The sequence below is a fragment of the Schistocerca gregaria genome, chromosome 8, assembly GCF_023897955.1.
Source record: "Schistocerca gregaria isolate iqSchGreg1 chromosome 8, iqSchGreg1.2, whole genome shotgun sequence".
In the NCBI taxonomy this organism is placed as follows: Eukaryota; Metazoa; Arthropoda; class Insecta; order Orthoptera; family Acrididae; genus Schistocerca; species Schistocerca gregaria.
The window spans coordinates 371,480,488-371,503,666 of record NC_064927.1 but is presented as its reverse complement, the minus strand read 5'-3'; the positions used below and the strand labels follow the sequence as shown (position 1 = coordinate 371,503,666).

The 23,179-nt window shown below is 42.8% G+C and overlaps 1 protein-coding gene across 1 annotated transcript in view; it reads left to right on the top strand.

The window, feature by feature from the left end:
• LOC126284291 (prolactin-releasing peptide receptor-like) overlaps window positions 1–23,179 on the top strand; it is an 842,768-nt gene that overhangs the window by 807,019 nt on the left and 12,570 nt on the right. The window contains exons 9-10 of the mRNA XM_049983121.1: window positions 865–1,123; window positions 20,198–20,433. Of these exons, the coding sequence (XP_049839078.1) occupies window positions 865–1,123; window positions 20,198–20,415 (477 nt within the window). The 3' untranslated portion in view covers window positions 20,416–20,433. The remainder of the gene's footprint in view (window positions 1–864; window positions 1,124–20,197; window positions 20,434–23,179) is intronic.

Here is a 23,179-nt window from a genome sequence, read left to right as displayed (position 1 = left end):
CCCAGCCTGACTGCTGCTACTTTCTGACCAATGGTGGAACATGACGCAAAATTTTTCAGCGAGTCCATAACTCGTTCTCCGTCGGTAGCCTCAGATGTAAAGGGGTTACGATGTGCTCGGTTCACTGCCACTCCGAATGAGCCATGGAACTGAATATAGAATTAATCAACCAGCTGGCTAAATGTAGATCGCCAATGATGCCTTTTTCAAACTTTAGCAGATGCTGATAACCTGTCCCACAAGAGTATGTGGCTCCTTCGTATCCTCCCTAGTGATCACTCAACACCTGGCACTATTCACGCCTATTTTATATGCTAGGAGAGCTGGGAATAACACTGAACACAAGCCATACTAAGGCGCTCTGGTGGCACTTCTACCTGTCACAGGGAATTTTAGCTCTAATCGTTTATATGCCTTCCGATGGTGTGTACGTGTGCATTGCTACCGTGACATCCGACCCTTGTCTTCTGACTGCTTCACTGTTTTTGTCAGGCAGCGCACTGTCATCCTGTCTGCTATATTTCATACAAGGACAAGAAACTCCGAGTCTTTTTTCTTTCCCTCAGCAGATGTGGAAGTGTTGCACATCTAATTTGAAACCGTTCCTGTTCAGAATTATATGCATTCACTGCCCTCTACAAGTAGTAGGAGCTTGTAACGGGAGTTTTCCAACATCATGTACATCATCAAGAACAAATGTGGTCCCTGAATTGAACCCTGTGGAACACCGTTACTAGTTCGTTCCTATTCAGAAAGTTTATTCTAGACTGATACGAATTTCTCGCCATTGATCCATAATAATGTAATTAAAAATCGTTCAAGTGGCGTATGCATCGCATCTAAACAGCTGACTGACTTCTGCAGGAGAGGTTCAAGCGCGAGTTCCGGCAGCGCTTCCCGTGGAAGAAGAGCGCGTGCTCAGCTTCGCCCGTCACAGAGACGGAAGACCTGGACGGCTGCGGGGGCGGCAGTGGCGGCGGTGGCGGCGGCGGTGGGGGCGCCCTGTGCTCCACACGCAGCTCGCTGCGTGTCCCGAACTGCGCCCCTGGCGGCTACGACTGGAGGCGTGCGTACAGCGCCGCCCCCGTGCGGCAGCAGCCCTCGGCCAGTCAGCGCGACGCAGGTGCGAACTCAGTCCGTTCAGGCAGTACAACGCGTCTATTTATCATTCATAAACATCACCTGACTGATCTGAAACACAGGTACTTCGCGTATTGGCTGCCACAGAATGCAGAAATAGCCTACAGTATTAAAGAAAAACAAAATGATAATAACGCCTATGATACCTGGGAAATATGCAGGGTGTTTTACAGTTCATGTCACACACCTCTAGAGATTGTAGAGGGGACCCTGTACATAATGTTTTACATACGAACCCCTGTCTGAAAACTGCATCCCAACGAGGCTACGGAGCGCCACAGTTATAGACGCCGCCTCCTGTAAATCTCTATACAGGGTGAGTCACGACGAAAGCACATGCTTTGAGGTGTGATACTAGTGGTGATTCTGAACAAAAAACTCATAAGAAACACACGCCCTTTCCGTAACCGTTTCCGGGAAAACCAATGAAAACTACGAGGGTTGTTTTTTAAGTAAGGGCCGTTCGCGCGTATAGTCCCGTAGTTCGCGCGGACTCCGCAACAAGCCACCGCGCCACTTGCCGGCATCCTTCCCGTTCACACTGGTGCAAGTTGCAGCTCTGTAGCTGACGTGAACGCATCGCTGTGCGACTTTATAATGTTTACGATTATTGAAACGCCCGCCGCGTGTGAGATACGGTCAGTGATACGTTCTTTGACCGCTAGAAGCCTATCAGCTGCAGAAATTCATCGTCAGGTAACAGAAGTTTATGGCTTCAATGCAATGAGTGAAGGTAAAGTGCGTCAATGGGTTAGAGAGTTTAAAAAGGGCCGTCAAACGTCCATGACGAAGAACGCTCAGGCCGGCCCTCTGTGATGACTGATGATTTGGTGGCTGCAGTCGAAACAAAGATTCGTGAGGACAGAAGATTCACAATTTCCACTCTTTCTTTGGAACTGCCACAAGTTTCAAGATCGGTTTTGTACAAAATTGTGTCTGAAAACCTAAACTTTAATAAACTGTGTTCTCCGTGGGTACCCAGACTCCTCACAGAGGACCACAAAGGGAAGAGATTTGCCACTTCATTGGACTTTTGATTCGTTACGAGGAAGAAGGGGATGACATGTTGAGTCAAATTGTGACTGTAAACATGGGAATCCCATATCAATCCCGAAAGCAAGCGACAATCGATGGAATGGCGACACACAACCTCACCCGTCAATGTCAAAGCCAAACAGACGCTGTCAAAGCGCAAGATTATGGCAACTGAGTTCTGGGACCGGCGCGGTGTTTTGCTAGTGGACTTTATGCCACGAGGAACGACAATCAACTCAGATGCCTACTGTGCAACTCTAAAGGAGCTCCGCAGAGCAATTCAAAACAAAAGGAGCGGCATGCTGACAAAAGGAGTTTTGCTCCTGAACGATAACACTAGGCCTCACACCTCTCAAAAGACTCGGGATTTGATTGATTCTTTTGGCTGGGAAGTTTTGGACCATGCACCATACAGCCCCGCCCTTGCTCCAAGTGATTTTCACCTTTTCCGGTACCTGAAACACCATCTTGGCAGGCAGCGCTTCAGTGACGATGATGAAGTGAAAGCGGCCGCGAACTCTTGGCTGTCGGAGAAGGCGGCCAAATTCTTTGAAGAGGCAACTATGTAGCAAAATAGGTAACAGTGTGTAGAAGCAGAAAATAGAAGTTTTTTTACAAAAGTATTTGTATCTTTTATTTAAAATAAAAACGGCCCTTACTTAAAAAAAACAGCCCTCCTACTAGGAACGTGAAACGTGTAGCGTCGTCCTTTCAAACTGTGTCAGTACGTAGGTCACTTGCGCATGATGCCGTCGTTTACCTCAGGTCTCAGTCCGACAGTGCTTGTCGTATAGCACGCTACTACAGTGTTGCTACGTGAACTACGAATACAGTTTTATGTAGTAAAAATGTCACGGATCTTCGCGCATGCAGAGTATGCTGACGTGGTGTTTGTCTATGGTTTGTCCAATGGGAATTCCAGAGGTGCTGTGCGAGAATACTAACAAGGATTTCCGAATCGCAGAGTGCCAGATAGCACGCTGTTTAGCAGGGTGTTTCATCGATTGCGTGAGCGTGGTGGGCTTCCCAGGGTAAATGTTGTCTCTGAACGTCCCGAATAACGAACTCTTAATGAAACTGAGAACATTCTTCAAGTGTTGGAACGCAGCCCTACTACTAGCTATAGAAGAATTGCTGCCCAACTTGGTATTTCACGAACACGAGTGACACGCACAGTACACGAGCACTCTGTATACCTTTCATCGGCAGAGTGTACAGTATCTGCATGAAGGAGATGCTACCGTCCGGCAAGAATTCTGTCAATGGATCATTGCCAATGATAGATTAATTCCACGTTTTCCGTTCACTGATGAGTCGACATTTACCCGCAACGGAATTAACAACACGTGCAACTCTTATGTATGGGGAAGTGAAAATGTGCATGCTACTGTGGAAACGAATTTTCAACGACGTTTCTCAGTCAACGTGTGATGCGGTATCATTGATGATCAACTCATTGGTCCAGTTGTTTTAGATAACCGTCTTATCGGAACGCGGTATTTTGAGTTTCTTCAGCATGTGTTACCAGAATACGTGGAGGATATCCCTTTGGCAGCACGAGATCGTACGTACTTTCAGCATGACGGAGCTCCTACACATTCCGTACGGCCAGTGTTTTCAATGTGTGTGAAATCTTATGGAACTTAACTGGTAAGTTCATCAGTCCTTAAGCTTACACACTACTTAATCTAAATTATCCTAAGGACAAACACACACGCCCATGCCCGAGGGAGGGCTCGAACATCCGCCGCGACCAGCCGCACAGTCCATGACTGCAGCGTACGGCCAGTGACACAGTATCTCAACACAACGTATCCTGGTCATTGGATCGGTCGCCGTGGAGTCATTGCTTGACCACCGAGGTCACCCGATCTTATCCCACTGGGTTACTGATTGTGGGGGTCGCTGAAGAGAAGCGTCTACAAGCGCAGAGTGGACACAAGGCTGGAACTTCTCGCTCGTATTTTACATTCGTGTGTCCAGGTAAAGGAATGCAAAACTGAGCTCCGATCGGCGACACAACACCTGTCTACAAGAGCAGCAATATGCATTGAAGTTGATGGTGGACTGTTTGAACATGTTCTGTGAGGAAACGTTCACAATTAAACAAACCATAACGTAACAGTATCTTAATTTACCGTCACTTACACCTTTCCCGTTCCTAGCTGTTTTCATTGGTTTACCCGGAGACGGTTAAGACAAGAGCATATGTTCATTAGAAGTTGTTTGTTTAGAATCACCAGTAGTATCACCCGTCAAAGAATGTACCCTTCCTCCTGACTTACCTGTATACACAGGCTGACTCTCATGATGATGTCAGAACTTTCAAGGATGACGGAGGAGGATAAATGTATTAATTTGAGATATGGGTCACAGACGTGTATGATAAAATGAATTTCGTGTGTTGCGGTTGTGATGTGAATTCTGTTCAATATTGTTGTCTGTGGTGGAGGATTAGTTTGTGCCTTTTGATTTGAAGGCTTCTGCAGTCTGATATGAAATACTGTCAAGAAATGGGATTGTATCGAAGGTGTTATTTTCTCTTCGTCTTTTGTAATGTGATTGCTTTGCCACTGTTGAGTGTTTTAGGGTGTCTACTAGGGAACTGTTGCAACCTTTGTAATATGTGATTTTTTTATTATTTCAATTTGTTGTTCACATTTATCTTCAGAGGGTGGTAGTTGCATAGCTCTATTGATCATGTACCGGAATGCCGCCATTTTGTGGGATGTGGGAGACACTGTGGATGGTAGTATGTGTTGCGGTAGTCGTCCAATGTATTTCAAATGGATGACTTTTTTTAAATTCTAATGATAAGCTCTAAAACATTTATTCTGTTACCTGCTTGGTATTCAACTGTGAATTTTATATTTTTATGGGAGTTGCTGAGTAATTGATTCAACTCACTAACGTCGTATTTTGTGCCATTGATTAAACTGATAGTAACATCTACGTATCTGTAGTAGTACATGATGTTCTTGAGGAGGCGGACATTGGAAATTAGTACTTTGTCTTTTAAATTGTTTATAAGTATTTCACCTAACAGTCTGCAATTATTTGAGACATTTGCTAGGACATCTGTTTGTTTTTAGAGTTTATTGTTGAATTTAAAACAGTTCTGCGAAAATGTGAATCCAAGCAGTAATGTGAGTGGAATTTTTTTGTGCTTTTGTAGGTTGGCAATAATTATCTGCGGTGTGGCATCTATTGGCACAAGGAAATAAAAGTTTTGCATGTCAAATGAGGCCAGCGTGGCTCCATCAGGAAATGTTATGTTTTCGACATGTTGTGTGTTTTTATGTGTTCTGTTGTTGTTGAATGTGTATGCTTCTTTGAGAATTTTGAAGAACTTTTCGTTGAGTTCGGATATTAAGCTGTTCTTACAGTTTACTATAGGCTTGATGGGGCTCACATTTTCGTAACTCTTTGCTGATTTACTCTGTACTCATTATCCGCATGTCCTTACAAATGTTTCCACAAAGTTTCATTCATCCACGACTACTGCTTTGTTACGGGATCTCTTAAATACCGATAGTTTACTTAATACTGCCCTGAACTCAAAGTGAACATTTTCTTAACCTAAACTCTACAGAATACTAATACACTGCCCTCCTCCCTCCTCCCCAGAGCAACAGTCTACCTCTAATACTCCTTATTAGCACGAAACATGACCGTAGTGTAAATGAAAGAGTTTGGAAAAAATCGACAGTTTTTTTCATACTTTGTCAGCTAAAATCCATCTTCACGGTGCAAAGATACATACAAAATGTCTTGCGCTGGCGGTCAAACCGAAAGTTCCTTTTGGCGCTACAGAGTTACAATCTTATGGCCACGTGACACCGACTCTTTACAGAAACAGAAATACAGGTGGTGCCAAATACTGCACGGAAATGGACGTCTTCGCTCAACCGGAAAAGGAAATTTGTACTATATGTTCCTACCTGCTACGTAAAGTAAGGTAAATTCAAACATTTGTAAAATTCAGAAATGCCATCAAAAAATAGTCACGGAAATTTAAAAAAATCTACCCTTAAAACACCTGCAAACATTGTGAAATTAATGCATGATGTTCTTATACCTCTCGTCGGCTTCCTCACCTAAACTGTTCCACAACTACTTCGATACTCGTATATCATGTATGTACGTAATGTGACTAGTTTTGTGTTGATACCTAGGTCAACTAGGGAGCCTACACTAACCTGTCAGAAAGCAAACGCACACCATTAGGAACAGTCACACAGTGGGAATGTCACAAAAGATAAATAGTTAACAGAAACAAAACTAGCACAATGCCTACGTGGACACCTTTCAATCCGCTTCACTGTCCCTTGACAGAAGCACACGTCGTTTGAAGTTAGCACCGTCGAATTCTTCTTAGCTTCTGTAACAGATTAAGGACAATGATTAGGAAAACATAACTTTACCTCTTCTCACACTTGAACTGCCGAGTGTCTTTCTTGTGACCCTGGTTTCCGTTCATCTAGAGCTCCTTATAACTTCTTCTTCCCTGTAATAAATTTCTTGCTTGTTGGTACCAAGATCCTCCAAACTTACATACACTTTTCAAAACCAATTGAGGAGCCCATTACTAAGGTGAACGCAACTTAAAATTCCGGAATTTTATGTTTTTATGTTACAGAATACACTAAAAATAACTGCATTTTAGATGATAACCATCAAACTGCCTTATTTCCCATATTAAAGTGGAACTTGAAATAAATAGGTTTTAACCAAAATATTAAAATCGCTTTAAAGTTTGTTTTCAGTTTCAAAGTGTCATATGTACAGGCAGTTTTTATTTAAAATATGTCGTAAGGTAGCCTGCTCAGTCTCAAGCAACAAAGTCACGTGACTAATCATTAATGATCCTATTTTCTTCCTTGTTATGTATATTAAGTATCTGACCTTTTAGTTTTGGCCTTTATTTTAAATGTTTTACGAACTGACACACCAGATACAGCGACAAAATTACGAAATTCATTGCTCCCAGTAGAACAGCTAAATACGATAAATACTATGGTTCTTAGGGGTATTTCGACTCTGCCGTAATTATCTTTTCCCTTTAACTGTATGTCCGCAGCGTTTTACTGCAGATCTCTCAAACTGCGATAAATGTACAACAGTTCCATAAATGATAAGGTGACACACAGAATCGTTTGTGTTTCCCGAAAAGATCATAGTGAAAAATTAAAGTTTAGCCGAACCATGGATTCCTTTAAGGCAAAGGAGTGCATACACAAAATGACACCAAGAAAGTATTCATAACGCAAGATTTAATAACTAACAAAATATTAACACACGAGAAAGTAATTCGCCCCTTTTCACTTACCTTAGAATAAAAGGGGCAAAAACATTACACCAGAAATAATAAAGAAGAGTAAAAGGAAAGCAAGGAAACGCACATTAATCGATCTTAGACCAGAATGGCTAAGCCTAAAATATAATCAACCTAAAGCTGACACCCTAACTAACACTAAACAAGCAATTAACAAAATCAGCAACAGAATTCACCAAGGCAAGTTACCCTCTGCTGAGCACAAAGAATGAGATTGACGTTTTATATGGAAATAAATATGCAACCAGTCACTATTCTGGGTTTTTGATAAAACGTATTGTACCATTAAGATGTTGCCGAGTGACTGCAGGCTCATCATCTGATAGAGATGTTGCAGGAACATTATATCGTAGGTCAAGTGTAGCTACATGCCGGCGAAAACGACGGAGATTTAGCTATCGTTAACGAAAAGTTTATGAAACTTGGTTACGTTTTGAGTACATACAGGGCACTAAATCGTGAAATCTATACCAAATTCGTTTGTACTGTGTACGTTAGAAGGTACAGTTGAACAATTGACCGGAATGGGGGAAAGAAATACAGTATGAGAAGAATGGGTAGCTCTGAGGGATGAAGCAGTGAAGGCTGCAGAGGATCAAGTAGGTAAAAAGACGGGAGTTAGTAGAAATCCTTGGGTAACGGAAGAAATATTGAATTTAATTGATGAAAGGAGAAAATATAAAAATGCAGTGAGGAAGCAGGCAAAAAGGAATACAAACGTCTCAAAAATGAGATCGACAGGAAGTGCAAAATGGGTAAGCAGGCATGGCTAGAGAACAAATGTAAGGATGTAGAGGCTTACCTCACTAGGGGTAAGATAGATACAGCCTACAGGAAAATTAAAGAGACCTTTGGAGAAAAGAAAGCCACTTGTATGAATATCAAGAGCTCAGATGGAAACCTAGTTCTAAGCAAAGAGGGAAAAAAAGCAGAAAGGTGGAAGGAGTATATAGAGGGTCTATACACGGGCGATGTACTTGAGGACAATATTATGGAAATGGAAGAGGATGTAGAGTTTGACAGAGCACTGAAAGACCTGAGTCGAAACAAGGCCCTGGGAGTAGACAACATTCCATTAGAACTACTGGCGGCCTTGGGAGAGCCAGTCCTGACAAAATTCTACCATCTGGTGAGCAAGATGTACGAGAAAGGTGAAATACCCTCAGATTTCAAGAAGAATATAATAATTCCAATCCCTAAGAAAGCAGGTGTTGACAGATATGAAAATTACCGGACTAATAAGTCACTGCTGCAAAATACTAACGCCAATTATTTACAGACGAATGAAGAAACTGGTAGAAGCCGACCTAGGGGAATATCAGTTTGGATTCCGTAGAAAAGGGAAGCAGTGTTTGGGAAGGGAGTGAGACAGGGTTGTAGCCTCTCCCCGATGTTATTCAATCTGTATATTGAGCAAGCAGTAAAGGAAGCTAAAGAAAAATTCGGAGTAGGTACTAAAATCTTGGGAGAAGAAATAAAAAATTTGAGGTTCACCGATGACATTGTAATTCTGTCAGAGACACCAAAGGACTTGGAAGAGCAGTTGAACGGAATGGACAGTGTCTCGAAAGGAGGATTTAAGATGAACATCAGCAAAAGCACAACGAGGAGAATGGAATGTAATCGAATTAAGTCGGGTGACGCTGAGGGAATTAGATTAGGAAATGAGACACTTAAAGTAGTAAAAGTATTTTTGATATTTAGGGAGCATAATAACTGATGATGGTCGAAGTAGAGAGGATATAAAATGTAGACTGGCAATGGCAAGGAAAGCGTTTCTGAAGAAGAGAAATTTGTTAACATCGAGTATATATTTAAGTGTCAGGAAGTCGTTTGTGAAAGTATTTGTTTGGAGTGTGGCCATGTATCGAAGTGAAACGTGTACAATAAATACAAGAAGAGAATAGAAGCTTTCGAAATGTGGTGCTACAGAAGAATGCTGAAGATTAGATGGGTAGATCACATAACTAATGAGCAGGTATTGGAGAGAATTGGGGAGAAGAGGAGTTTGTGGCACAACTTGACAAGAAGAAGGGACCGGTTGGTAGGACATGTTCTGGGGCATCAAGGGATCACAAATTTAGCATTGGAGGGCAGCATGGAGGATAAAAATCGTAGAGGGAGACCAAAAGATGAATACACTAAGCAGATTCAGACTGATGTAGGTTGTAGTAGATACTGGGAGATGAAGGAGCTTGCACAGGATAGATTAGCATGGAGAGCTGCATCAAACCAGTCTGAGGACTGAAGACTACAACAACAACAACAAAGTATTACACACAAATATACACAGCATGTATCAGTACTTGGTTTTACACGTATTCACAGAGGGTAAACACGTATGTAATTAGAAATAATACGAATGTGAAAGTTAATACACTTTACGTCACGACCTCTGTCCTGAGATGCAATCTGTTACAGTATAAACATTAGAAGTACAGAAAATGTATTTAAGGGGAGCTTGCTAGATTCAAGTGTGTTCCAATACTGGCAATGTGCTTGTAGACTAAAACGACTTAAAAGATGTGCAAAAGAGAAACAAACAGAGTGAGTTATTTACTATGTAATTAAGAAGTGAATTATATACAGAAAGCCGTAGCAGTTACGTGACTAGGAAAACGTAACTTACGCAGGAGGATGCATATGTTTTATTATTGTCCTTTTTGGTTTTTTAATGCCTGGGTGTCTTGAAAATTCTGGAAGAAAGAAATGTGCATAGATTAAAATTGTTCATTAGGGGTTTTCAGGTGATTTTAGCTAGTGAATGTAAATTTCTAGTTGTTCCAGGAGATTCATCAGTAACTCTTTGTCAGAAATTTGTGGCACAGAAAAGTATTGATATCACCAACACAGATCCCATGATGAGCAACATGTGATGCAAAGCTGTATTTATTGCTAGGTTTTTGAGTCGAAGGACAGCCATATCTTTTTTGTAGTGAGTTGCAGAATTTCTCCTTGTTTGTCCTAAATAGTAGCAAGAACAGGAGGATGTGAATATGCCAGTATTTTGCTGTCATTGACCAGTGGACTTACTAATGTAAACAATTTGGTTTTCTAGTTTATGTGGTTGAAAACATTTGCTGGTTTGTATAGCCAGATACAGGAGTCTGGCAAATTTTTGAATTTTTTCCTTAACTTATACTGATGATGACTGTTACTTAAGCTTACTTCGGCCTTTTTTAACGAGTGTGCCTATGAAGGAAGTGTTATATCCATTATTTTGTTTTTAGATATAAGTTTTCGTTACGGGGATCTGCTTTGTTGATGAGGATGCAGAGCATGCAGTTTAACCAAGACCCGAGGAAAGCATTTTTAGGTTGGTTCATGAGGTGCCGTGAGGTTTTGCTAATGCCAACAACAGTGGTAGCAGGTTTTCTACATTTGTTGAAAGTAAGTTTGTTATTATGACTGAAAATAGTCGTATTAAGGAAACTAATTCAATCTTTGGTCACCTGTGAATATAATATTTCAGTGCATTTTATTCATTTTATCCGCTATGTTATTTAGTTCTTCTTTTGGAGCATCAATTGTGTCATCTACATATACACAAGTAAATGAGATCACAATAACCGTAAAATTAAATTTTCCAACTTTAATACACTAGGTTTTTCATCGACCTCATTACACTTGAAATTTTGATCTTTTGATAACTTAATTTTCCCAACCCAGACACTCTTCTTTGCACAACAAGACTATAGCGATCACAACTGGCACAATTTCCTTTAATTGTCATACCCAAAAATAGATTGCAGCTAGCAACTCTGGAGTTCCAGCGACGCACATACACTCGATCCATGAAGCTTAAGCACAATCCACTCCTGTACACAGAAAAAATGCCCAACGTTGACAGCGAGCTGTCACCAGCCCCAACTGCAAATCGACCAGGCTGCCTAGTTTCTTTGCTCCACGACTTACTGCTCTGCCACATCGAGCCAGCTGTTGTGCCTTCTAACTGCCCATCTTGTTGCTCTTCCTTATGGTTGCACCTTTGATGGTGACAGTGTACTCCCGTCATCCATCTTCATTGGGACACAGTTACTGACTAACTCACTGGGCCATATACGCCAGTATACAAACAAGCTCCACTGGCATGCCATACATGGTGCTGCGCGAAATGTGAAGTCTTATCCACCACTGAAAATGACCACCTCTCCCTTGACAGTGGCTGAAAGTTGATGTGGGTGGTTCACTCACAGACACTCATTTTCTTTGTTGCCACTTATTTCAATGACTATAGTGCCCAACCCATTGTCCACCCACATTGGCCACCACCACCTGCCAACTCTGTGGGCTAGCCATGAGGTGATATAAACGAGCTCAGCTGGAGCACCATATAGGCCAAGTCTCATTCTTCAATTCTAGTGCGCTACTCTCTGTGGCCTCTGGTGCTGTCACCAACTTGATGTTAGCAGTTCAGTCCCATACACCAGACTGCTCCTCCCTGTGACAGAACAACATTCCTTACCTTGCTGTGCCACTGCAGGGCTGTTTTGTTGTGCAGGCGAACTCTTGCTGAAGGGTCAGCAACGCCAGTGCTGACGCCAAAAGGAAAATACATGGGAACACAATTGTGCCGTGAATTGCTACTTTGGTCAGTCTAGAATCACTGCTCCGCACAGTAAGACTGCACTGATCACAACTGGCACTATTTCCTTTAACCATGGTAGACAGAAGCGCATCGATGCTATAAATACTATAAACAGTGCTACGCTTCATCTCCTGTGCCAGTTTCCCTGGATCCACTGGTCCAGGCCAGAACGATGCCCCTTGTTGAGAGAAAGCCACTGCCAATTATAAATTCACAGCATGGGATGGAGGGTGAATTATTGCTATTTTACGTTCACCAGGTATTACTCCAGTTTCCCATATCTTTTACATGCTTTGACTTAGGTCATTAATAGCGATTTAATCTCAATTTTTCAACATTTGCCCTGTAAACGAGTCTTCCAAGGTGATTTTGTTATTTTCCTGTTCAGCAGCTATCCTCAGTTCATCCGTAGGAGGAGCTGAAACAGCGACTTGTAAGGTACTATTCTCGACCATTTCTCTCTGCCCTTTTCATATATGACAAATTTCTCGAACCACTCGGCTAGGGTTTCACAATCTTCTGTACTGTTTCTTCTCAGTTCTTTTGCAAGTTCAAACTCGGTGGCTGATAGGCAATTACTTGCTGCTTGAAGCTACTGTATAAGTTACTGCTGCCTGCGTTCTAGGCAATAACTCATCCGTCGACTGTCTTGAATCAATCTTCAGTCCACCATCAGTGTTTACGCCTCCTTTGTATAGGATCTACTTCTTCTGCAGCATGTGTCACATTTTTCTAGGTATACTGCCTGGTTACCACAACTGAGTACAGCGAGATTCTCACTGGTGATATGCAGGTGCGTCACATCTCGTGGTTGTTGATCAGATATCCACTAACGTGTTTCTTTCACTTTCGCTGCAGTGGAATCACTGATGGTGAATTGTGAGGGGGAATTCTTTGCTACCAGTTTAGTCAGTAATGAGCGTACACAATTTAAAAAGGGATGCCGTGGAGTCTTATTTTGCCGCAGGCACCGTAAATTCCGAAAGCCTTTCCACGTGGCCTAAATCTAAGGTGGTTCACGTGGCCTGTTACCTGTTGGGTAGTTCTTTCTGAAAGTGTTTCCATCACACGTATTGTTACTTCAGGGTATGTATGAGAGAAGACATATCTCTGTTCGTTTTTAGGACTTCTGTTGTAAGCCATACAGCCGGAAAAGTCTGCTCCTCTGCTGGTGGGAATATTCGTCCCCTTCCATTAGGACCATACACCACTGTCCTTTCTTCCTCAGTTGACCGGTGACTGCTTGTTTGGTTAAATCTTATTCGCGCCTGTCGTGTATACCTACAGGAGAGTACTCCGTCACGTATTGGGACTCGCTGTGTCCGGGTTGAGGTTCCCCATCCCAGTGTCTCACGAAAGGCTAAATCTAGCCCTTTCTTACATCAGAGCTAAACCCCCACTTAAGCTAACTGGGCACGGCATTACACTAAATTACTTTAATTATGTAAGTTTGTAGATACATTCAGTGGTGTATGTGGAAACCGTCTGGAAACTGCGTAGCGAATTGAGTAAGTAGCAAAGAAGTAATAAATTCAGACCTGACTCTCAAGTTTTACTGCACGAGTAAGGAAAATGTAGTAAGCTGTAAACTTTTTACCTTTCGTCATTTTGCGGTTATGTGAGCGAGAGAAAGCATCGAAAAGGCATTATGTCTATAGTTCACTGAAAGTTACTAAGTGCTCTCATTCTCAAACACTGGATGAATAAAGTCTGGGTTTCTCTGCGCCACCAGTTACTTTACGTCCAGATACGTACACAGTTTGTAAGTGTAATTTAGTTTGTAAGTGTAATTTTAGTATAAAATTATACCTCTTAATCAGTAGATTACTACAGCATTTTACATTTTGAAATTAGGTCAATAATTGTGTCAATATCTGGAAATGTCTATTAGGATGGGTCTGATATCAATGAACTACATAAAAGCAATTATAGGATGAATCCTTGGGAAATATAAGCTGAAAACAAGAAGATAAATTAAAAAACCGATTCCTAAATGTTGTTTATTGGTCTAGAAGATGCAACAAGTCCACTAAAGTGACAGCTTACACTACACTCGTTCGTCCTCTGTTAGAATATTGCTGCGCGGTGTGGGATCCTTACCAGGTGGGATTGACGGAGGACATCGAAAGGGTGCAAAAAAGGGCAGCTCGTTTTGTATTATCACGTTATAGGGGAGAGAGTGTGGCAGATATGATACACGAGTTGGGATGGAAGTCATTACAGCATAGACGTTTTTCGTCGCGGCAAGACCTTTTTACGAAATTTCAGTCACCAACTTTCTCTTCCGAATGCGAAAATATTTTGTTGGGCCCAACCTACATAGGTAGGAATGACCATAAAAATAAAATACGAGAAATCAGAGCTCGAACAGAAAGGTTTAGGTGTTCGTTTTTCCCGCTCGCTGTTCGGGAGTGGAATAGTAGAGAGATAGTATGATTATGGTTCGATGAACCCTCTGCCAAGCACTTAAATGTGAATTGCAGAGTAGTCATGTAGATGTAGATCCTCTTCAGGTAGGGAATATGCGGGATATTCTTAATATTTGGCGTATTTATAGACCCTCAGTGCGGCAATGATTTACCACTCAATCTTCCTCTGGGCATAGTGTAGTTCTGCTTGTTGTTGTCAACTGCAACGGTTTGTGTTTCTTGACAACATAAGAGGAAGAGGTTTTCCTCCTGGTCCCACCCCCCCTCCCCTCACCTGTCTCTCATCATGTGTACACATTTCTCACTATCCCTACACATCTGTCGCCTTCTCTCTCTCTGTCTCTCTCTCTCTCTCTCTTTCTCGCTCTCTCTCTCTCTCTCTCTCTCTATGCGCAGAGGCGCCTTACGAAGGGAAACTGTCCGGTAGTTCAACGCTGACTGTGTGTTTCACGATCCATTGTCGACATTCTGTTGTTCTCGAAAGCCTTGATTCCATAGGTGTCCTGTTGTCTTTCAACTATTCGGCAGGTTTCGACTTCTAATGGATCTTTGAGCGTCTACATTGCTAAATGGATAATAATGCGCGCAACATCAGCCCCAGGTTCCCTAGCTAGTGTTGTCCAGGGGAAACAAAGGTTAGATTTTCACAGCTTCATACAATAAATTATTGACTTAATTTAAACTGCCGTCATTACCTGCTAACTGAGAGGTATAATCTTACGTTAAAGCATTATAGCAATTATGTCGTGTACTTAAATTAAAAACTTTGTGTATTTCTTGAGGCAGAGTAACTCACTGCGCGCAAATTATCCACTGTATATTCATCCAGTATTTGAGAATGCAAACACTTAGTGCCTTTCAACTCAGTTTGCGAACAGTTTAGAACCATTTCGAAACTGTTCCTCACTGACACTCTCAACAAAGAAAGTAATAAAAGGGAAAAAGTTCATAGCTTACTGCGTTTTTGCTTTACATGTTGAAAAACTTTAATTTGTTACTTCTTTACTGGTAGTTCTACTTGTAGCACAGTTTGCAGACCGTATCCATGTACATCACTGAGTGTATCTGAAAAATTATATCAATTTATGACCCATACTTCTAGAGATATGACGTCACAAACATTAAAAAGTGTGAAAGGCTTGCTGTTCCTTAAAATGGGATGTAACGTACACAGACTATTCATCCAGTGCCTCGTAATGAGACCACTTGTGGTCTACTGCGGTAACTGCCTGGAACTCGGAGATGGTACGTTCCTGAGATATATTTAACAGACACTATTCAGACACCACTTACGTTACTTGCAAAACTCAGGGAATTGTTGAAATATTCCGGTACATTCCCTTTTGGACGAAAATGAGATCTTACTACAATATCATAGTTTGATGCGAACAGTTCATGATGAAATAGACAATAGACTCATGAATGTCGGATGTTTGTTGCCAGAACCAGACACGTCTGGGGTTTACCGTGCCATTGTAGCAGGCAGTTTCAGATTTTGGATTGTGGAAGGCTTAGTTATACCATCCAAATGACTGGAAAAACTCGTCAGAAATACACTCCTGGAAATTGAAATAAGAACACCGTGAATTCATTGTCCCAGGAAGGGGAAACTTTATTGACACATTCCTGGGGTCAGATACATTACATGATCACACTGACAGAACCACAGGCACATAGACACAGGCAACAGAGCATGTACAATGTCGGCACTAGTATAGTGTATATCCACCTTTCGCAGCAATGCAGGCTGCTATTCTCCCATGGAGACGATCGTAGAGATGCTGGATGTAGTCCTGTGGAACGGCTTGCCATGCCATTTCCACCTGGCGCCTCAGTTGGACCAGCGTTCGTGCTGGACGTGCAGATCGCGTGAGACGACGCTTCATCCAGTCCCAAACATGCTCAATGGGGGACAGATCCGGAGATCTTGCTGGCTAGGGTAGTTGACTTACACCTTCTAGAGCACGTTGTGTGGCACGGGATACATGCGGACGTGCATTGTCCTGTTGGAACAGCAAGTTCCCTTGCCGGTCTAGGAATGGTAGAACGATGGGTTCGATGACGGTTTGGATGTACCGTGCACTATTCAGTGTCCCCTCGACGATCACCAGAGGTGTACGGCCAGTGTAGGAGATCGCTCCCCACACCATGATGCCGTCAACTGCACATACGGTTCACGTCCACGCTGTCGCGGCATGCTACCAGTGTTAAAGACTGCGATGGAGCTCCGTATGCCACTGCAAACTGGCTGACACTGACGGGGGCGGTGCACAAATGCTGCGCAGCTAGCGCCATTCGACGGCCAACACCGCGGTTCCTGGTGTGTCCGCTGTGCCGTGTGTGTGATCATTGCTTGTACAGCCCTCTAGCAGTGTCCGGAGCAAGTATGGTGGGTCTGACACACCGGTGTCAATGTGTCCTTTTTTCCATTTCCAGGAGTGTACTTCCAAAAAATTCACTGTAGTTGATACTACACACGGTCTATATTTAGATTTCTTATCCAAGCAAAACTGTTGTTTCGGTCCAACGTAATGACGTTACAGATAATAGCGTAAACTGATAGTGAGGTTTGCTACACTCAAGTGCAAAAAAACGTATAGAGATTGGTATTCAAGTACAGAGATATGTAAACAGGCCGAATACGGCGCTGCGGTCGGCAACTCCTATATAAGACAATACGTGTCTGGCGCAGTTGTGAGATCGGTTACTGCTACAATGGCAGATTGTCAAGATTTATATGGGTTTGAACTTGGTGTTACAGTCGGCGCACGAACGATGGGACCCAGCATCTCCGAGGTAGCGATGAAGTGCGGATTTTCCTTTACGACAATTTCACGAGTATACCGTGAATATCAAAAATCTGATAAAACATCAAATCTCCTACATCGCGGCAGCCGCAAAAAGATCGTGTAAGAACGGGACCGATGAAGACTCAAGTGAATCGTTCAACGTGACAGAACTGCAGCCCGTCCCAAATTGCTGCAGATCTCAATGCTGGGCCATCAACAAGTGACAGAGTGTGAACTATTCATCGAAGCATCATCGATATGGACTTTCTGAGCCGACGATCCACGCGTGTACCCTTGATGACTGCACCACACTGAGCTTAATGCCTCGCCTGGGCCCGTGAACACCGACATTGGACTGTTGATGACTGGAAACATGTTGCCTGGACGGACGAGTCTCGTTTGAAATTGTATCAAGTGCATGGATGTGTACGGCTGTGGAGACAACCTCATGGATCCATCCACCCTGCATGTCAGCAGGGGACTGTTCAAGCTGCTGGAGTCTCTGTAATGGAGTGGTTCGTGTGCAATTGGAGTGGAATTGGATCCCTGATACGTCTAGATGCGACTCTGACAGGTGACACATGCGTAAGCATCCTCTCTGATCACGTGCATCCAGTCATGTCCATTGTGTGTTAAGGTGGACTTGGGAAATTCCAACAGGACAGTGCGACTCCCCACAAGTCCAGAATTTGCCACTGAGTGGCTCCAGGAACCAAAATCCCTAGATATGAACATTATTGAGCTTACCTGGGATGTCTTGCAACGTGCTGTTCAGGCGAGATCTGTACACGCTCGTACTCTTGTGGATTTATGGACGATTCAGCAGGATTGGTAGTGTCAGTTCCTCCAGCACTTCTTCAGACAGTAGTAGAATTCATGCCACGTCGTGTTGCGGCACTTACGTGTACGCGCGACGGCGTTACACGACATTAGGCAAGTGTACCAGTTTCTTTGGGTCTTCAGTGTATTCAAATTTACACGTTCTTCCAGTAAACTGACCAATCATATTTGGCTCCTTGTAGAGCACCCTTATCAAAACCAGTATCATCATTCAAAAAGATCAATAATTTTTAATTTTTGCCGAGGAAAACAACATAAACTGCCTCTGCCAGTTAAATCTGAGGAACATAAAGATGTCTTGAAACTTGGCAGGAAGGATGTGCCAGTTTCTGATATGAACTTTTATAATAAATTGATATGAGGCAGTTGTGTTGCGGATGCTACACCCAATTTGTCAGAAGCGGAAGCAGAATGAACTTACTAACCCACCAAAGCTGTAACTCTTATTATGATATTTACTTTTTGCTATTTACAATATTCAGTAACCTGTAAAGTGGTGATAGTTGCTTTAGATACCTGTTTAATTAGTTGTTTGATGAAAGAGATGGACTAGTTCATCCTTTAAAATGCAATAAATGTGGTAATGAATCTTCGTTTTGCGCGTGACCTAAATAAAGGTTTGGAAAAGACAGAGCTAAAGAAAAAAATGTTTCTAGTCTCAGGACAGTTTTTCGTGTTTTACTTGAAATTACACAAAAGTAGCTTATCTGGTTATTGCAGTGTGCGATTTGCAGGGGGGATGGGGGGATCCCCCCTCCCCCCCCCCCCCCCTGCATCAGACCATCCCCTCCTCTGGTTTTAGTTTATGCATCCCAACCTGGGATGTTTATTGCACACGCACTGGAGTTAATTTGTGAAGCCGAACACTGAAAGTTTACTATTAATAATATTAATATGTTTGCTTGTTAACTTTGAAAAAGTGTTATGTAGTAGTTAAGCATTTCAAAACATTTAGAACTATATGGCAGGACAACGTACGCCACATTTCCATAGCATGCCACAATGTTGCAAGACGTCGCCCCAGCGTAAACGAAGCTTTACAGCCAGGTCTGTATTGTATGAGAGATGTGATGTGTTGCGTACGAAACTAAAACCTGCAGTCAGATCCCAACGTGGAAAACTGTGAAGAGGTGTCATTGTGCAGCAAGATAACGCTCACCCATAGTCTGCCAAACGGACAGCCGGCGCAATAAAGGAGTTGAGATTCGAGGTGCTGGAACATCCACTAAACAGTCCAGACCTGGCTCCAAGCGATTTTCACATGTTTGGACCCTTAACGGAAGCACTAAAGGGAAGAATATTTGAAAGTGAAGAAGACGTCATTGCTGCGGTGCAAAATTAGTTACAGATGCAACCGATAAACGTATTTTCTGATGAAATAAAAAAACTTGTAAAACGTCGGGAATACTGCATCCAGGAAGGTTACGATGTTACGTAGAAAAATAACGCACGTTTCAGTTTTCTGTCATCAGAATAAGTACAGCTTTTCACAAATGGGCCTTTACTTTTTGAATTCCCCTCGTATATCTGTATGTAGATGATTTTGCAAATAAGCTTAATGTACTTAAGATACAACAAGGAATGGTTTTTCTGATAGTGCTTACGCGTGAATAGTGAGTTTCGGGATTAACATCTATTTATAAATAACTGTTTAACCATGGGTAACGCCGTGGTCGAAGCTAGTAACATATGTAATTATATTAACCCCATTAGGCATCCCCCCCTCCCCCCTAATGGCAAAAGCACAAATCGCACACTGGGTTATTGTGCCAATGTTTTCAATTATATCTTTGTACCAGACATAGTTCAGGAGATGTGAGATCACAAACACTGAGATGCGTAAAAAACTTGTTTTTTTCTGAAAACGGAACATAACTTACCCAGAGAATATTAATCCATTGCTTGACAACGAGAGCAGTTGGCGATTTCCAAAAACCTTTGAAAGCGATATTTTATACGCCTGTATGGTAATTCCATTCTTTGAAGAACTGGATATAGGGTTGCTGGTAAGTAAGCTGATGAAAGACAGTTGACATAACAGTTGCAGGTTTGCTCCGCGGGTCGTCGTCTCGTCGTGGGGCGTGTCCTGTTGGCGGCGGCGGCGGCGGCGGTGGAGGGTGCTGCGAGCAGGCTGGCCAACCGCAGAACGGACACTTGGGCGGCCGGGACACGGAGCTGTTCGTGTTCGGCGGCGCCAGGAGCAGGCACCACCACAGACACCACCTGTTCGGCAGTCGCGAGGAGCTCTGCTCGCTCTAAGGACGTCTGAACCCGGTGGTAAGAGGCCGAAAGATGCTGACGATGCCGGGTGACGATGTCGCAAATTCTAATCAGGTTCGCAGTACGCCAGCAGAAACCGACTGTACTTTCTAAACTGAGAATTGTTTTCACGAAACTACAAAGGACTAAACTTTCATGGAGCACATTTTATTCAATTTCTTCTAAATTTAGATAAATATTCGGAAAGCCACCGCGCAGTGCGTGGAGGGGTGTGCACTGTACCACAACTAGTCGTTTCCATTCCTGTTCCACTCGCAGATAGAGCGAGGCAGTGACGGCTGGCTGAACGCCTCCATGTTGTTGTTGTTGTCTTTAGTCCTGAGACTGGTTTGATGCAGCTCTCCATGCTACTCTATCCTGTGCAAGCTCCTTTATCTCCCAGTACCTACTGCAACCTACATCCTTCTGAATCTGCTTAGTGTATTCATCTCTTAGTCTCCCTCTACAATTTTTAAACTCCACGCTGCCATCCAACGCTAAATTTGTGATCCCTTGATGCCTCAGAACATGTCCTACCAGCCGGTCCCTTCTTCTTGTCAAGTTGTGCCACAAACTCCTCTTCTCTCCAATTCTATTCAATACCACCTCATTAGTTATGTGATCTACCCATCTAATCTTCAGCATTCTTCCGTAGCACCACATTTCGAAAGCTCCTATTCTCTTCTTGCCCATACTCTTTATCGCCCATGTTTCACTTCCATACATGGCTACACTCCATACAAATACTTTCAGAAACGACTTACTGACACTTAAATCTATGCCGGCCGCGGTGGTCTAGCGGTTAAGGCGCTCAGTCCGGAACCGCGCGACTGCTACGGTCGCAGGTTCGAATCCTGCCTCGGGCATGGATGTGTGTGATGTCCTTAGGTTACTTAGGTTTAAGTAGTTCTAAGTTCTAGGGGACTTATGACCTCAGCAGTTGAGTCCCATAGTGCTCAGAGCCATTTGAACCACTTAGAACTTAAATCTATACTCGATGCTAACAAATTATTCTTCTTCAGAAACGCTTTCCTTGCCATTGCCAGTCTACATTTTATCATCTCTACTTTGACCATCATCAGTTACTTTGCTCCCCAAATAGCAAAACTCCTTTACTACTTTAAATGTCTCATTTCCTAACCTAATTCCCTCAGCATCAACCAACTTAATTCGACTGCATTCCATTATCTTCCTTTTGCTTTTGTTGATGTTCATCTTGTATCCTTTGGTGTCTCTGACAGAATAACAATGTCATCGGCGAACCTCAACGTTTTTATTTCTTCTCCATGGACTTTAATACCTACTCCGAATTTTTCTTTTGTTTCCTTTACTGCTTGCTCAATATACAGATTGAATAACATCGGAGACAGCCTACAACCCTGTCTCACTCCCTTCCCAACCACTGCTTCCGTTTCATGTCCCTCGACTCTTATAACTGCCATCTCGTTTCTGTATAAATTGTAAATAGCCTTTCGCTCCCTGTATTTTACCCCTGCCACCTTTAGAATTTGAAAGAGAGTATTCCAGTCAACATTGCCAAAAGCTTTCTCTAAGTCTACAAATGCTAGAAATGTAGGTTTGCCTTTCCTTAATCTATTTTCTAAGAGAAGTCGTAGGGTCAATATTGCCTCACGTGTTCGAACATTTCTGCGGAATCCAAACTGATCTTCGCCGAGGTCGGCTTCTACCAGTTTTTCCATTCGTCTGTAAAGAATTCGCATTAGTATTTTGCAGCTGTGACTTATTAAACTGGTAGTTCGGTAATTTTCACATCTGTCAACACCGGCTTTCTTTGGGATTGGAATTATTATATTCTTCTTGAAGTCTGAGGGTATTTCGCCTGTCTCATACATCTTGCTCACCGGATGGTAGAGTTGTATCAGGACTGGCTCTCCCAAGGCCGTCAGTAGTTCTAATGGAATGTTTTCTATTCCCGGGGCCTTGTTTCGACTCAGGTCTTTCAGTGCTCTGTCAGATTCTTCATACAGTATCATATCTCCCATCTCTCGACCTCCATATGAGCCTTAATTACACGTATTTTATATATGTGGCATTTCCGCGAAATGCATGTTGGCGGCAGTAGGATAGTTCTGCAGTCACCTTCAAATGCATCTTCTCTAAACTTTCTCGGCAGTGTTCTTCGAAATGAATATCTTCTTCCCTCCTTCTTCCCCACCTGAGTTCCCGAAGCATATCCGTGACATTCGCACGCTGATCGAACCCACCGGTAACAAATCTAGCTGCTCGCCTCTGAACTGCTTAGACGTCTTTTTTAAATACGACCAGGTGCGGATCCCAAATACTCGAGCAGTACTCAAGAACGGGTCCCACTAGCGTCCAACATGCAGTCTCCTTAGCAGATGAACCGCACTTTCCTCAAATTCTCACAATAAACTGAAGTCGACAATTCACTTTTCCTACTACAGTCCTCACATTCTCGTTCCATTTCATATAGCTTCACAACGTTACATGCGGATATTTGAAGCACTTGACTATGTCAAATGGGCCACTACTAGTGCCTGTACACGAACATCACGTGTTTGTTTCTCCTACTCATCCACATTAATTTATATTTTTCTACATTAAGAGCCAGCTGCCAATCATTACACCAGATAGAAATTTTCCCTAGGTAATTTTGTATCAACCTGCAGTCACTTCTCTCCGACACCTTCCTCTACACCACACCATCATCAGTGAACAACCGCAGATTGCTGCCCAGCCTCTCTGCTAGCTCATTTATGTATACAGAAAATAGTAAAATATT